Source organism: Fusarium odoratissimum, assembly GCF_000260195.1.
Source record: "Fusarium odoratissimum NRRL 54006 unplaced genomic scaffold supercont1.15, whole genome shotgun sequence".
NCBI lineage: Eukaryota > Fungi > Ascomycota > Sordariomycetes > Hypocreales > Nectriaceae > Fusarium > Fusarium odoratissimum.
This window is the reverse complement of record NW_022158701.1, coordinates 1-14729: the sequence shown is the minus strand read 5'-3', so window position 1 is coordinate 14729 and position 14729 is coordinate 1. Positions and strand designations below refer to the sequence as shown.

The following is a 14729-nucleotide window of genomic DNA, read 5'->3' as shown; positions in this document are numbered from 1 at the left end:
TTGACTTCAGATGACGACCAACAGCGCTCTTGGAGGCGCTGAATCTATCCGCAGCTTCTCTCACGGTGAGAGGTTTCCCTTCCTTAGTGTTGCGGTGGCGGCGTTGTGAGAGCAAAATCGCACGTGCAGCCGCAACGGCAGGGTTGGGTTGATAAAGATCAGTCATAGTGGCGGTCTAGATGAAAATTCAAATTGAGATACAAGATATGACCGAATGATACTTAGAAATGTCTTTCAAAAGTTGGGTTTTTGGTGGTGAAATCAAGCAAATTCGGACTGAGCGGGGTATTCGGCTGTCCCAGAATTTTGCCCTTGTCCCAGAATTTTGCCGCCCACTCTATGAGTGGGGTTCCTTTTTAGTCAAACCCACGAGTAGTTTTTATCTGTAAAAGAGAGATACACAAATGGGAAGGGTAATATGATTGCATATGGCACGAGAGCACGAGCGTTGGCAGCTGCAAGTTGCGTGCAAGGCCCGGTATCTCTCGAGGACAAGCTCCGATACCGATCTTGAACCCTTGCTCGATGTGGGATGACGACGTTGGGCGGTTGTATTCCGAGGCTTGAGGTGCAGGATGATTTATCCGAGGCATGAGATGAGTGCGACTACATATTCTATACGTGATATCAAGTGTTATTAGTCTAACATGAAAGACACTCACAGTCACAAACTCATGCTTCGTTTACACATGTTCATTCGAATTGACCGTTTCGTCCCGAACCGGTTTCCCACGGGACAGGGACATCTCAGGGGACCCCCACATCGTCATTCTCCATGCCATGTGCAGCACCCGCCACAGCCTGCGCCACATACTACAATCTAATCTCAAACGCCACATGTATCCTTAGTCATCGATTTTTTGGGGTCCTTCTGCCCGATCGGAACCTTGTAAGCCAGCCAACGACAAAGGAATGGTCATCAAGACCACGTGACGTCCCGAGCTCTCCCAGGAAGTTTTGCAATTGCTCGCTCAGCCCATCCCCAATTCGCGCCATTTCCGACGAAACGACGACGACGACAACCACGAATTCCAACCCCCAGCCTCGGAACGTGTCAATCGATTCTCCTCCAAAATGAAGTACTCGCTCGCCCCCTTCATCCTCCGTAGGCCGTGGCTCGCCCGCCTCTTCAAGCCCGCCGCTACCTGGTACGTCAACGCCGCCGGCTACCGCCAGCTGGGCCTCAAGTATGCGATCTCCCTCCCTCTGCGAACGCCAATTGGACCTCGAAATGTTGGAATTGGCGATACTTGGGGACATTTCTGGCTGACCGGAGTCCTCAATTGGTTGATATAGATACGATGATCTCCTCGAGGAGGAGAACGAAGTTGCCCAGCAGGCCCTTAAGCGTCTCTCCAACGTTGAGTCTTATGAGCGCATCTACCGCATCCGACGTGCTGTTCAGTGCAGTTACCAGCACAAGCTCCTCCCCAAGGACCAGTGGATCACCACCGCCATGGTATGAAGGACACCCTGCGACCGAATCTCTCTGCCGGCCCCTCCTCGGCAAACAAGAGTTGACGATCCCGAGATATCACGAATGGATAGAATATCATCGACTAACTCATCACGCTCTACAGGACAAGCCTTACCTCCAGCCCCTGATGGAGGAGGTCGCCTCCGAGAAGGCCGAGAAGAACGAGCTCGACTCCATTGCCGTCGTCCGAAAGCACTAAATCATTTTTGGGTCTCGGGTTGGGAGATCAGAAGGGGGAGGTTAAGTAGTAGCAGGACGGTGATCGAGAGGGAATTGGCGCCTCCTAGAAGAATGGTGGCCACGCCTCAACGGACTAGACAGTTCCCGTGTATCCTATGTATAGACGTCGTCTGACTTGACTCATTTTGCACATATCGTCATGACTCCCAAACCTTTGTACGCATGTGAATATTTTATAAAACTGTCTCATGCACAATTTTGTAATTTACAATGTACCCGCTGGGAATTACCTCGCGAGAAGTTCATCTCCAGGCAGCTCTTATGTCGCTGTCCAAGGAACTCTAACAGAAGATGCTGATATACCGCTTCATCCAAAGGTCCCAAGCTTCTTACTCGGATCCCATGTACGCTGGCCGATCAGCCTTTCACAGGCATCATCTCACCGGCGCCTCCTCTTTCCCAGTCCAATCCGTAGGTATCCCTTCCTCGACGCCATACGCCGAGCATCAAGCTGGATACTGAATATCTCCGACATGCAGCTTTTCCCTAGTTTTTCACCCCCCAACATGCGACTCCGTCTGAAAATGCTGCTTTTCCCATCCAAATATGGCCGTTAAGCTCGTGTTAAGTCGTAACATAACGCCCTCCATGATCAATGCTCAACATGGCGGCATAGTGAGTGTGATAGATAGTGAATAGGTAAAGGTGATTAAATCCTTACACTCGCTGGTAGAAGAGCAGGTAGGCGACCTTGTTGTCCTTGATGTTGTCCTTGACCTGCTTGGCCTTGGTACTGCCGTTACTAGTACCGTTGGCAACGCTGCTCCATTTCTTCGCTCCTCCGGCAGGGCTTGTGACCTTGCTCCAGCCGTCATCATCGCCAGCATCCTCGTCGAGAACCGCTCTGAATCGGTTTCCAGCAGAACCAGATGATTGACCGTCCTTGCGGTTGTCTTTGACCTCTTCCTCCTCGCCGCCCTCGGCAACATCTTCACTTCGGACCCTGCGAATGACGGTGTCGTCGATGCGAATCCACTCGCGTCCTTCTTGACGCCGAACATCAACAGTATAATGCCCACCGCTGGCGTTCTTTCCATGGTGGTATACTACGCTGATCAACCTGTACTTGGGCATGCCGTCGTCACCGTACGTCTGGCGTTTCTGCCGCGACAAAGCTTCACGAGGAATCTCAAGCTCCAAGGGGTAGCCGATCTTCTTCCAAATTTTGACAGTCCCATTGCCTTCTGCATCAAATTGGAAGCGCTTGAGATGCAGTATGAGGACGGGAGGTAGTGTGTCAATGAAAACTTGCTTGGTGGCCGTGACATCCTTGCCACGAGGTGAGTTGAAGTCTCCCTGAAGACGCTCGGGACGAGTAAGACCTCGTAGAGCGTCTACAACATTGCGCACATCAGGAGATCCAATATCCAGCTGAAGGGGCTGATAAGGCTCAGTGGTGATAGAGTCCTTCAAGCCTGGTACACGGAACTCTGACCTTAATGAACCACCGAAAATCCTCGAGATGGGGCTGAAAGAGTTAGGTCCGGAGGATCGAGAGACGGCGGCTTTTTGCTTTCTGCCAACTTCAAGCCAGTCTTCACCAGCACCTGACCCAGAACTGGCCCTGCGTTCTTGATCAGGTAGTGTGGAGTTCTTGAGGACTGCAGTACACTCGTCATCAAGAGATTGCAACAGGAAGCCGAGGAATTCCTCAGCATCTTGCTGATGACCTCGCTGTAACCAGTCAGCAAAAGTTCGTGAATGTTGCAAGTGGTCAGGAACAACTTACCCTCATACTGGCGAATCTTGGAAGCTGCCTGATAGCTTCGTAAACGAATTCAGGTGTGAAGGGATCACCATAGCGCTCCAATTCCTCATTCTTGAGGGTGGTTCGCAGAGACTCAATGCCAGCAGCGGACTTGATGGTCTTGAATTCATGCATAAACATAATCCTTGAAAAGTTTGTCAGTGTGTTGAGTCATAGAACTTAGCATGGATGCACAACTTACATGGCATCGATAAGAGGAGTATCACTCTTGAAGCTGTGAACAGCACGCTTGCTGATCTGGCTTAGGAAATCATAGAAGGGAAGACAAAACATCAAAACTTGCAATACCTGGCATTGATTAGCTTAGTAGTGGGACCAAAGAGGGCATTCAGACATACAGAGTTCATATAACACATGTTCCCGGTGTTGATCAGGCCGCGAGGCTCGAGGAAAGAAACCTGGTCGGCAAGACCAACGTGGAACGAGTGAATAGCCTCCGCAACAGAGCTTGCGTTGGCTTTAGAAAAGCTGGAGGCAGAGCCGTTGGTGGCTCCAACAACACCATCAGTACTATGGCCGTTGACCGGAGTACTAGGAGAGGCAGTACCATTAACCGCATTCGATTTTCCAGGAGCAGCAGCAGCAGCAGGCTTCCTCAAAAGGTCCGCCCAGTTTGCGGGGGCAGCCTTAACTGCTGGGGCAGGTTCGGGGGCGGGCTCAGGCTCAGCAGGCTTCTCAGGGGCTCCCTTCTCGAGGGCTTCAGATTTCGTCGATCCCTCAGGAGCAGTCTCAGGGGCTACATCGCCGTTTGCCGGCTTTTCAGCACGCACAGGCTTAGCCTCCTTAGGACTGGCCTTAGGGAGAGAAGGAATAGCTGGGGCAGGGACGGCGGAGGAGCGAGCGGCAGCGCGGTTCGTCGCGGTCGAGGTAGCGCTGGTGGCAGTGTTGGTGCGTGATCGTTGCTGGACAGGAGAAACGGGAGAATCAGCAGCCTTTATTTCGGCAGTCTCAGAGGGAGCAGCCGAGGACGCGGGGGTGAGAACTGCATCCGAATGCTGGGTGACATTAGCTTCAGGAGCATTGGCATGCTCTGTGGCCGCTTGTTGCTGCTCAACTGGTAAAGATAAAGCTTCACTGTCAGCATTGAGTTGCCTCCTCCGTCTCCTCGACTTTGTGGCCCTGGCAGGGAACTTAAAATCGGGGTGAGATGACCATGGTAGCTGATAGGGTTAGTTTGAGTAAGATTCGCTATCGGTCGAACAACTTACAGGTGCACGGAAGGGTTCCTTGGGAGCGGGAGGAGGCGAAGGCACTTGAGTAGGTTCCGCAGGCTCGGCAGGCGCAGCAGGACCGGGAGGAACTAGCTCAGTCTCCTGGGGGACCGGGGGAGTCGGGGGAGGAATCATCTGCGACGAGTGGGTGGAGGTGGGAGTCTGGGGCGGGATTGGAGCCGCAGCCGGAGGTTGGTAGGGATTCGACAAAGCAGGTGACTGTTGCTGAGCTGGTCGAGGAGTATAGCTCGGAGGAACGCTCACGCCAGACATGGGAATGTACTGAGGCATAGCAGGTGGTGATCGTGCGAAGTTCTGGTAAGGCACATATCCAGGAGAATGCATTCCAGCATTTTGATACTGTGCGGTTTGGTATTGACCATTCTGATATTGCCCATTCTGATACTGTCCAGCCTGATACTGTCCGCCTTGATACTGCACGTTCGGATACTGTGCGTTCTGGTAGTGCTGACCCTGGTAGTGTGGCTGATACCCATAGTACTGCTGGTTGTAGGCCATGTAGTTGTTAGGATACATGACGTTCATGTGCTGGTGATGTTGCTGGTACGGAACATAGGGAGGAGGCTGCCTCCGACGAGGCGCTCCAGGACCGCCGACCATATCGGCGCCGTGAGCTCCTCCCTGTATATTCTGCCCAGCCGGCAGATGGCGGTTACTCATCGTGCCGGCTTGGGGATTGAGTGAGGACGGGAGTCGCCCAGTTGATGCGACACCCGTGTAGACAGCGTGTGAGCCTCCTCTCGCGGACGGTGCAGGATTCGTATGCGGCGGGCTTCAGTTTGACGAAGCTTCTCGGATCGATACGGCCAGGGCGTTCGCGACGCGACACGAGCTGTGGGCGGCCAAACGTTGGCCGCAAAAAAGTAAGTTGACGGGTGGATTTGTCAAGTCGGCACGGGTGAACAAAGGCGGCAGACTCAAGCCAATAAAGCCGCACAAACAAAGGATGGAAAACGAAACGCAGCAAAGAAATCCGAAATAAAATTGAATGACTTGTTTCAATGAGCGCAGTCGAAGCCGAAGAGTAGACGCACTGAGAGAGAGGATTTGCCGAGTTGCGTCGGACAAAACGGGGGACGCTTGACGTTGCGTTGCGATGGTAGGTGAGGTAAGGTAGCGGTAGCGTAAAACGGAGGTCAGTCCGTCCAGTGTGGAATAAAATTATCCAAGGCGCGGGCTTCTGCAGCGGCTGGTATGGCTATGGCTATGACCTATGAGCACTGACAAACTCGAGCCGCAACGCACGCACGACAGCAGCACTGCACGAGCCAGTAACTGAAAGCACAAGGTTCATTGATTGGGGGCAAATGTTGCTGTCTGAGGCAGAAAACCGACTCTAAACGAGGGGACTCGGATCCACTCATTCAAGGCCAAGCCCCGGCATCGCTCTCCAATATCAACATCCTGGCTAAGATCGCTGGATTGAAACTACAACACAACACAAGCCATGATGATAACGGATAAGCGGCAAGATATTCAATTATGATCCAGTTTACTTCTTGTACCTGTACCAATGCTTCATATCCCATCCTGTAACCTTGATACCTGAACTCCCACAAAGACAAAAGATATACGCTTAATATCCTTACAATGCAATGATGCCCATTCTTCCAAATCTACTCATCGCGGAACAGCCATCTACCTCCGGGGCGCATAGCCTCCCGGTGTCTGTCCCGGACCGTCTGCCTTTCTCGCTGAGCAGCCTCTGATCTCTCTTGCTCCAACTCCTGCGTGTTCGGAAAGTCTGCGTTCCAAAAGCCCGGAGGACTTCGCATTCTTGAGTAGTGGAATCGGTGCGTCCCATATCTATTGGCAAGCTCCTGTGTCTTGGCCTCAACCCACAACTCATCTCTTTCCTTCTTGCCCATGGTTCCCAAGCGGTATGCAAAATCACCCAGATACTCCTCCAGCAACTTCTGTTCCTCTTGTCGCTGGGCAGCTGTCAAAGGGGAATTTGGACGTTCAGATAGAGCAAGGGCCCGCCAATCCTTCCCGCAACAGTGCAGATCGGTACAGCCTTGCATGCGAGACCTCTCGTTTTTATCGCGCACCACATCAGAAAAAGCAAAATCGTGACCCTCATTGGCTCGAGGGTTGATTTTGAAGTCGTCAGGGCGTAGTTCTGATATTGGTTTGCGTCGCAGGGTCCCTTCCTTGGAGCCCAAAGGAGACCGCGTATTCTGGCGTGTAAACTTGGAGGCAGCGCCTAGATCTGTAGTTCGACTCGGAGTATCAAGCTGTTGCGCGTGAGTTCTGTCTCTAGCTCGACTCCCTTGTTCGAACGGCAATACTCGCCGTCCTGGAATTGCAAGGTCTTCCGCAGTTGTGCTTGGTCTTGCTGCCGTTCTGGGGGTAAGTCGACCAGCAGGTGAGTTCTGGGCGGCAGGACTGTTCAACAGTGTATCAAGTCTCCCCCTAGGAGTTGTATTTGCATCCTTGTCCTTTCTGTAGGCCTCGCCATCTTCAGCCAAAGTCGAGATACCACGTCCCAGCCCCTTTCTGAGGGGAGTGTCTGGTTTTTCTCGAGTTGACTGCACCACCCTTCGATTTACACTCAGCGGCGTGAGTGCTGAGGTTCGCTCGATTGGCCGAGCCGTCTGAGGTACATGATCTGGTCGAACGAATAGAGGTTTGGGGGTCGTGGCTGTAGCAAATGCTTCCCTATGCATTTGTTCCAACTTTTGTGTCTCTTCTAGCTCACGCCGTTTCCTGGGCGTCAACAATCTTTGTGCAACGTCTCCTAAGTCTATACTTTCTTGTGCGAGGAGAGTAGCAGGCCCTAACGGTTGTATGGGGCTCGAGGATCGCTCATTGGGCTCAACTTTCACCTTTTGTAATGGCGATTCATTGGGATCTGCATCGTTGCGTTTCCTCTTGCGCACCTCTCTTTCTGACACAACAACTGGTGTGTCGGATGTCGGTTCTTGCTTGATTTTCACTTCGCTAACATAGCCCTGAAGCGGTAGCTCCGGTAGCTCCGGTAGATCCTCCTCGTGGTGCCTCGACTCCCCCTCGCTTTGTGTAGAATCTGAGCTAGGGTTGGCGGCTTTTGTGTCGGGAACAGGTTGATTGTTGTCAGCATGGAGAGATGCCGCGGCTAGAGGTGGGAGTTCCAGATCCGCTTGCTCGAGGCCAGCCTCCGAAGTGAAACTGGTACCGGGACTGGGAGCAGCATCTTCTGTCCTTGCCGCAGGGAGCGTGGTTGCTCGAGAGCTTCTGTTTTGACGATCTGTAATGCTGATTCGATGCTCATCCTCAGCTGCCTTGATCCTTTTTTCCAGCATTGTCGCATGATTAATCCATCGATCCCGCTCCTCTTTTCTTTTTCGTAAGGCATCCTTTGCCTGTTTGAAGTTTGCCGAAAGTGCCTTAAACTTGTGGCTAACTTTAGCACACTCGAGCTTCCAGTCTGGTTCATTTTCTGGTGTTTTGCTCTCTGGTGATTTTCGCCGGGCTGATGCCTGTGCGTTCTCTGCTGTCTTGGTTGTTGCTTGCTGGAGCTGTTGCTTTAATCTTGCATTTTCATCCGCCAACTCAGACGCTCTAGACGCGTAATCATCTCGCTGCTGAAGAGCTTCATTAAGTTCCTTCTGGGCTTTTTCAAGATCTAAAGCGTGTTAACCATCTCATTCATGCCGTGTCGTTAAGTTAATGACGTACCTGATGCGATCTGCTGATCAATCAAATCACACGCATTGTTGATGGCATCAAAAAGAGCCGGGCGACCAGAAGCAAGCCAACTTGTCATTGTTTTATATACAAACTGAATGACATTTCTGTTGACTCGTCTTTTGACTCTAAGGGTGTGTATAACGATTGAAGTAGAGATGTACTTGGGCTGATGCAACCTCGACGCGTCCCCACATTTTACCAACGCGGCGATTTCCACTTAAGGGACGCCTGTTGTCGGCAGACACACGTGACCATACCCGGAGGACTCATGATGAGATACCATGAGTTTAAACCACAAGATGAATGGAAAGCTGAGGAGATCTAAGGACCTACAGTCGATAGTGAGGCGCTGAGAGATTTTTCGATATGATAGGCTGAGAAGTACAATTGTGGAGCTAATAATATATTCCACTACTTCCTACAGCTCCAGCTTATTCTATTCCAACACCTAGTTGTGCGCCATGACTGACTGTAACATGCATCTAAAAATACACTCGCTATAATTATACAACTGATATTGTTCATTAGTCTTGATCCTTAGCAAGTGTCCAGCACTTGCGCATCCCAGTACCCATGGACTCTTCATCAACACCTTCAGGAGTCGCCCATCTCAGTCGACTTGAAGTAAGCGACTCTGTGTCATTCAGATCGCCATCTTCAAGGGCGAACAAGTGGACATGCATCGTAAGCTTCAAATGAGAGAAGAGCCACGGTACACTGCCAAGTTCTTCCACATGTTTAGGTTTCACTGCTTTGCCTCCGTGCTCACCTGGCAGCTTGGAAACGTATGACAATGCCTTCGATCTTCGCTTTGCCGGCGTGTTACCATCTTTCGGGTCTTCGAGGATATAGCTGGGAAATTCCCATAGACCAGCGAGAAGTCCCTTCTCTGGACGTTTCTGGATCAGATATTGCCCGTCACCGCGGCGAATCACGCAGACCAATGTCTCTTCTTCTCTGACTGCCTTTTTGATGACTTTGAGTGGGAATTTGCGTGCGTGATCGACAATAACCTCCATGTCGCGAGGACTTGGGCCCGTTTCCGCTTTTGCCGAAGGCTTCTTATCTCGAGGTGGCCCCTTGAAGGCAAATGCGGCCAAGGTCATCTGCTTGCCTTGCCCTCCATTTGCCTTGGCCTTTTTGGAGGTCTTGGCTTCCACCTTGACCTCTGGCTCATCTAAAGCCGTTGATTCTTCAAAGGGCTCGCAGAGGTCGCACAAATCTTCGATGTCCCCAATCTTTTTATCACGGCCTTTGCTTGGGATCAAGGTTTGTCCTTCGGCGTAGGCACGGCAGGTCGAAGTAATGGGGCACTCGGAGCAGTTTGGCTTGGGTATGCAGATTGTGCTTCCCAATTCCATGAGTGCTTGTCCCCATCGTCCAGGGCGATCGCTTGTTTCGACTTCTTCGTCGTTTTGAGCATCAGCCCCATCCCGCGCAATAGCTTTGACCAAAGCATCGGCAGCGGCCCATAGTGTATCGATCACGACTTTGTTGGTCTTCACGTTGCCGAATAGCCCAAGTTGTCGGCTCAACACGCGTAAAACGTTTCCATCAACCATCGGCGCAGCTCGCCCAAAGACAATGGCTGAAATGGCACCGGCAGTGTATCGCCCAACACCAGGAACCTTTGCCTCGAGATCTTGAGTGTAGGAAGGCAACAGTCCTTCCATAGTCGAATCATTCACCACAAGCTTTGCCGCCTCGTGAATTCTTGTTGCTCTGCTGTAGTATCCCAAGCCACGCCAGGCACTGAGAACATCATCGGCACTTGCAGCAGCGAGATCGTGGATCGTGGGCCACTTTCCCATCCATCTGTTCCAGTAGTCTATGACCACAGCAACTCGCGTCTGCTGCAGCATGATCTCGCTGATCCAGACCTCATACGCTCGTCGTTCCAGGAGGTTGCGAAGTTCTGTCTGACCATGATCCTTTGGATTTATCCAGGCCTTGCGCCATGGCATCGAACGCTTGGTACTCACACCGTCGAACCAGCTGAGAAGTGCCTGGCGAGAGGAAGACTCTTTGAGCAATAGGGGTCGGTGATATGAGAGAGGATGATGCCTTGACGGAGGGGTGCATGGGTTTTGGCATGTCTCCCCTTCAGATGAGAACAAAGTCTCATGAATCTTGGAGTTTGCATTTTTGCCTCTTGCGGGCTGCGTTTTCCGTCGCTTTGTTACAGGCAGCTTGACATCGTTTTCTGGCGTCGCGTCTCTCTCAGACGCGTCAAAGTCTTCGTCGTGAGAAGGTGAAGGGCGCTTAGCCGCGCACTTCTTAGTTACGGAAGTCTTATCATCTTCAGGCTCCAACTGGGATAAGAATTTTTGCGATGCATTGATTGCACTTGAACGCGTTGCTCGCGCTTGTGTTTTCTGAAGGAATTTGTCCATAATGCCGTGTCTCCTTGACAGTCTCTTTAGTGAAAGTGGATGCGCTTTCAAAGAAACAAAGTAACAAGATAGCCTTGCTTAGTGATACATGATGGGATTGAGTAAAAACAAAAGCATTCATAGAAAAGCTGGTAGAGAAAGACGTCAATAATCGTGGTGTTGCAGTTTTCACTGTCGAGGTTTCGCGGGTTAATTAAACTTAGCGCTCCCGACGCCTAACAAATTAGCTGCCCATGACCGAGACATCCATACCTCCCGCCCAGAATTCTTCAGTATTGACGACGTCAACGGAACCTAATCCGCAAATGTTAATTTCCTCGGCAATCCATCACTTCTTATAAATCGGCTTCCTTCGCGGATATCAAATATGGACTGCTCAGAGATGCTAGATGATGACCCTGGTCTAGGCTCAGGCCAACAACCTGCAGCCTGCAGCCGCCCGGCAGGCCTCATCATGCTCCCTATAAGCGCTCAAGTCGACATTCCCTGCTTTTTACCTCATCTCATCTCGACTTGAACTGAAATAACAGCTCCTCATATTTGTCACTGATTTGTACACTGCGCCATGTCCTCGAACTTTTGCAAAGCATGTTCTGGTATCTTTCAGGGGCATTATGCCCCAACAAATGTGCTGGCCGAGAAAGACTTGGTTGATGTTAAGGACACTGATTTTGGAATTCCTGGCTTCACAAAAGACGTGACTGAATGGAGAGTCAGACTGGAATACGCAACAGGACAAGATAAACCAACACCATATTTCCATCACAGCCTCCATGACCTGGCCAAAAATGCGGCCAAGTGTAGTCTATGTGCTATTATGTCGGAGAGGATACAGTCGGATAAACAACCAGCGGCCATGCCTCAGAGACTGAAAGAGATGAAGGAAATGGGGAAGAATATAATTGGAATCCCCATCATCAAGCCAAAGCCGGGAACATTTTCTGGCATGTTCACTCTTGGCTTTCTGTATGTCACTTGGAGTGGACAGAAGTGGCAGGGCCATACTTTTCAAATATACCAGGCCTTTTTAACTGTCGGTAAGTACTAGATCTGTCTTTTCGACACAAACTATTCTAATGCGACCAGACACTTCAAAAGGAGATAACCGATTCATATGGAAACCCAAGTACGATCGCCAAGAATCGTTGCTACGAATAAAAAATTGGCTTAGTTCGTCACCAACGATATCAAGATTGACTCCTCGGCTGCCAACAAGGCTGCTTCACTGCCAACCATCAGCTAAGCCAGGAGGGGATCCTACAGTTAAACTAGTCAATACGATCGGTTTTGACGTATCTATTCGTTACATCGCCCTCAGCCATCGCTGGGGCGCAGTACAACCACTCATGTTGTTGGAGTCTTTGAGAGATACATTCTTTAAGAACATCCCTTTCGATACGATCCCACCGACATTTCAAGACGCCATCAGATTGGCCAATGCGCTGGAAGTTGAGTACATTTGGATTGACTCGCTCTGTATCATTCAAGATTCCAAGGATGATTGGCAGACCGAAGCTACACACATGGCTTCTGTTTACTCCCTGGCCTATGTCACAATCTCCGCTACTGCTGCCCAAGATTCTGCAGCCGGCCTCAGAGAACAACATTCAATGCTGAAGCATCCTTGTGAGATCATTCCGTCTTGGACAGGGTTTGAGAATCAGATTCCACCTGTGCCTGTGAGGATCGTGAACAGATCTGCTTTCTGCGACGCAGTTCTTGCCCAGCCCCTGTTTCGTAGGGGATGGGTCTTCCAAGAATGGATCCTATCGCCAAGGACCATCCACGTCGCTCGAGACCAGCTCTGGTGGACCTCAGCCTCAGATATGACCTCTGGAGGTTTTGCCGCAAACGAGACATGCGAAGGCTTTGACTTTGACGTTCATCGGGAATACATCCATACAATGGCTCCGGGGACCATATATTCGATGGAAAGCCAAAGTGAGGAGAGTCTTCAGCTCGTGTGGCATACTTTACTGCAAGAATACATGTCACGCTCGCTGACATTTGAGTCCGATCGCTTGGTAGCATTTGTCGGTATTGCTAGCTTTTATCAGAGTCAAGCGAAGATTAAAGCAAACTCGTATTTGGCAGGAATATGGCGCCATATTCTCCTTCAAGATCTATTATGGACTAACGTCGGATACGGGGAAACCGGCCACCCCCAGAAACCGGCCACCCTCAGCAAAACACCAAAAATGAGATCGCAATTGTAACTCAATTAAAAACACACCACCACATTTTTTATATTAAATAAAATATCTATCAGTGAATATTCAGATGGAACTGAGTACAAAGATCCTCGAGTTTTAATTTTTTAATGCGATATGATGTTCTTTGTGGCTGTAATACTTTTCGCATCTGTTCACGAGCTTTTAAAATTGCTGGAACCTTTGCGAACTCGGCATTTCCATTATATATGACTTTCTTCCTCTTTTTCGGCAGATATTCCTCCTTTTCTAATTGCATTATCGTGATTTCTCTTCTTTGGCGTTCAATCTCAAAGTTATGACTGTCTAATTGACTGCCAATCTTACGGAAAAGCAGCCTAACAGCAGGGTCTTCAGAGATAACGCCCGGGACAGCTTGTAGGGCCCGACGAAGCTGTACAGATGATCGGGGCGTCATAAGAAGACGGGAATTCTTTCCTTTGGCCGGGGAAATAGCTGTAACAACGGGAGCTGGTGTCTTAGGAGGCTGAGTGACCATCGGGTTTATCAGGACCTTCGCCAGATTAACTGGCCACAGTCCGGTTGCTTTCCAGCCGGCTAGGGCGTTCAACTTCGTGATAGCTTCTTTCCGAGCTTTGTCGTAAGTGTATAGGAAGGTGATCTTGCCGATATGACTGGAATCTGCGACAGAAGCAAGATCTGAGAGGAATTTTCGATATGCCCTCTTCAACGGTCCAAAGACTGCAACATCCAGCGGCTGTAGGACATGAGAAGCATGTGCTGGAAGGAAAAGCACGAATATGTTATTATTATAACACTCAAACAAGAAGTCTTCAGTCATATGACTTCCGTGACCGTCGAGAATTAGAAGACGCGGTTCTTTTGGATTCTCGGGCTTTGTCGACGGAATAAACACCGTTTTCAGCCAAATCAACGCAATATGATTATTTGTCCAGCCCTTCTCACTGCAGGTGAATTCCCAGTCTTCCAGGAAGTCCAATTTCTCAGGAAAATGTTGTTGTTGGACCGTTTTCCCTTTGAAGATCACCAAAGGTCTCAGGACTTTCCCCGTTGCCGAGATACACTCGAGAATTGTGATCCAAGACCTTGAACCAGGCTGACGAATAAGTACTGACTTCTTGTCCTTGCAACCAAGGAATAAACCGTTCAGTCCTATCCCTTCCATCATTCCAACTTCGTCGACGTTGTATCTGTTCTTCTGCTTGACTATTCGAACTGCCGGCATCGACAATAACATGAAGAAGGCCTTGATAAGTTCAGTAGAAGCTCCGTTATAACGGTCAGAATCCATACTCTTGCCCGGTAAAGTCTTCACTTCTTTGTTCCTGTCCATAAAAGACTGTAACCAGCGTTTTCCGACGCCTTCTGGGAAGCCGTTGCGTATTGCGATCTGGTTTGCAAAGTGTCGGACCTGTTGGTGCGAAACAGGGCACCCTAGGTCAGCTTGGACCATAATCCAGTCTCGTAATCTTCTTTCCTGAATAGCTGAGAGCTTTTGTTCAGGTTCATGAGCTTGTCTTGGTGTTGTGGCACCTTTAATTCTATCTTGGAGCGTTGAACGGTTGATGCCACAAGCCGTTGCAGCTTTGTTTATGGAAACTCCTTCTGAAACCATCTGAAGAGCAGCGCTCATATCTTCTTCAGTGAATTTCGTCATTCTGAATTGATTGGTATACTTTACAAGTTCATACGATTAAAATTGGTGGAGTTGTGAATTTTTTAAGATATCATTAATTGGGAGGTTGGGTCAAAAAG

The 14729-nt window shown here is 50.1% G+C and overlaps 5 protein-coding genes across 7 annotated transcripts; 2 read left to right on the top strand and 3 right to left on the bottom strand.

The window, feature by feature from the left end:
- Positions 1–607: 607 nt before the first annotated feature.
- Positions 608–3466, top strand: FOIG_09177 (ubiquinol-cytochrome c reductase subunit 7). The gene is made up of 3 exons (XM_031209371.1): positions 608–1187; positions 1297–1459; positions 1581–3466. The coding sequence occupies exons 1-3, from the start codon at positions 1075–1077 to the stop codon at positions 1674–1676; spliced, it is 372 nt and encodes a 123-aa protein (XP_031060458.1). The 5' UTR covers positions 608–1074; the 3' UTR covers positions 1677–3466.
- Positions 1826–5959, bottom strand: FOIG_09176 (ubiquitin thiolesterase). 3 transcript variants are annotated; one of them, XM_031209369.1, is made up of 6 exons: positions 4694–5956; positions 4033–4645; positions 3824–3975; positions 3667–3773; positions 3447–3609; positions 1854–3391 (listed from the first exon to the last, which is right to left on the bottom strand). In XM_031209369.1, exons 1-6 carry the CDS (start codon positions 5375–5377, stop codon positions 2375–2377), a joined length of 2736 nt encoding a protein of 911 aa, XP_031060456.1. In that variant the 5' UTR covers positions 5378–5956; the 3' UTR covers positions 1854–2374. The 3 variants fall into 3 exon arrangements, with proteins under 3 accessions (XP_031060455.1, XP_031060456.1, XP_031060457.1); XM_031209370.1 differs by having other exon boundaries at positions 3824–4480; positions 4541–4645; XM_031209368.1 differs by having other exon boundaries at positions 1826–3391; positions 3824–4645; positions 4694–5959.
- Positions 5960–6094: 135 nt separating this feature from the next.
- Positions 6095–8564, bottom strand: FOIG_09175 (uncharacterized protein). The gene is made up of 2 exons (XM_031209367.1): positions 8378–8564; positions 6095–8324 (listed from the first exon to the last, which is right to left on the bottom strand). The coding sequence occupies exons 1-2, from the start codon at positions 8463–8465 to the stop codon at positions 6334–6336; spliced, it is 2079 nt and encodes a 692-aa protein (XP_031060454.1). The 5' UTR covers positions 8466–8564; the 3' UTR covers positions 6095–6333.
- Positions 8565–8704: 140 nt separating this feature from the next.
- On the bottom strand, positions 8705–10980 carry FOIG_09174 (A/G-specific adenine glycosylase). The gene has a single exon (XM_031209366.1). The coding sequence runs from the start codon at positions 10780–10782 to the stop codon at positions 8914–8916; it is 1869 nt and encodes a 622-aa protein (XP_031060453.1). The 5' UTR covers positions 10783–10980; the 3' UTR covers positions 8705–8913.
- Positions 10981–11194: 214 nt separating this feature from the next.
- On the top strand, positions 11195–12998 carry FOIG_09173 (uncharacterized protein; the record flags this gene model as incomplete). Its single annotated transcript, XM_031209365.1, has 2 exons — positions 11195–11819; positions 11869–12998. The coding sequence occupies exons 1-2, from the start codon at positions 11348–11350 to the stop codon at positions 12996–12998; spliced, it is 1602 nt and encodes a 533-aa protein (XP_031060452.1). The 5' UTR covers positions 11195–11347.
- Positions 12999–14729: the final 1731 nt, after the last annotated feature.

Excerpts from the sequence above, each read along its gene's own strand:
- FOIG_09177 (XM_031209371.1), top strand. The coding sequence starts at position 1,075 with ATGAAGTACTCGCTCGCCCCCTTCATCCTCCGTAGGCCGTGGCTCGCC. Across the intron at positions 1,188-1,296 it reads TACCGCCAGCTGGGCCTCAA|ATACGATGATCTCCTCGAGG; the intron begins GTATGCGATCTC and ends TGGTTGATATAG. Across the intron at positions 1,460-1,580 it reads AGTGGATCACCACCGCCATG|GACAAGCCTTACCTCCAGCC; the intron begins GTATGAAGGACA and ends CACGCTCTACAG.
- FOIG_09176 (XM_031209368.1), bottom strand. The coding sequence starts at position 5,377 with ATGAGTAACCGCCATCTGCCGGCTGGGCAGAATATACAGGGAGGAGCT. Across the intron at positions 4,646-4,693 it reads AGGAACCCTTCCGTGCACCT|CTACCATGGTCATCTCACCC; the intron begins GTAAGTTGTTCG and ends TAACCCTATCAG. Across the intron at positions 3,774-3,823 it reads ACATGTGTTATATGAACTCT|GTATTGCAAGTTTTGATGTT; the intron begins GTATGTCTGAAT and ends AATCAATGCCAG.
- FOIG_09175 (XM_031209367.1), bottom strand. The coding sequence starts at position 8,465 with ATGACAAGTTGGCTTGCTTCTGGTCGCCCGGCTCTTTTTGATGCCATC. Across the intron at positions 8,325-8,377 it reads TGATCAGCAGATCGCATCAG|ATCTTGAAAAAGCCCAGAAG; the intron begins GTACGTCATTAA and ends AACACGCTTTAG.
- FOIG_09174 (XM_031209366.1), bottom strand. The coding sequence starts at position 10,782 with ATGGACAAATTCCTTCAGAAAACACAAGCGCGAGCAACGCGTTCAAGT.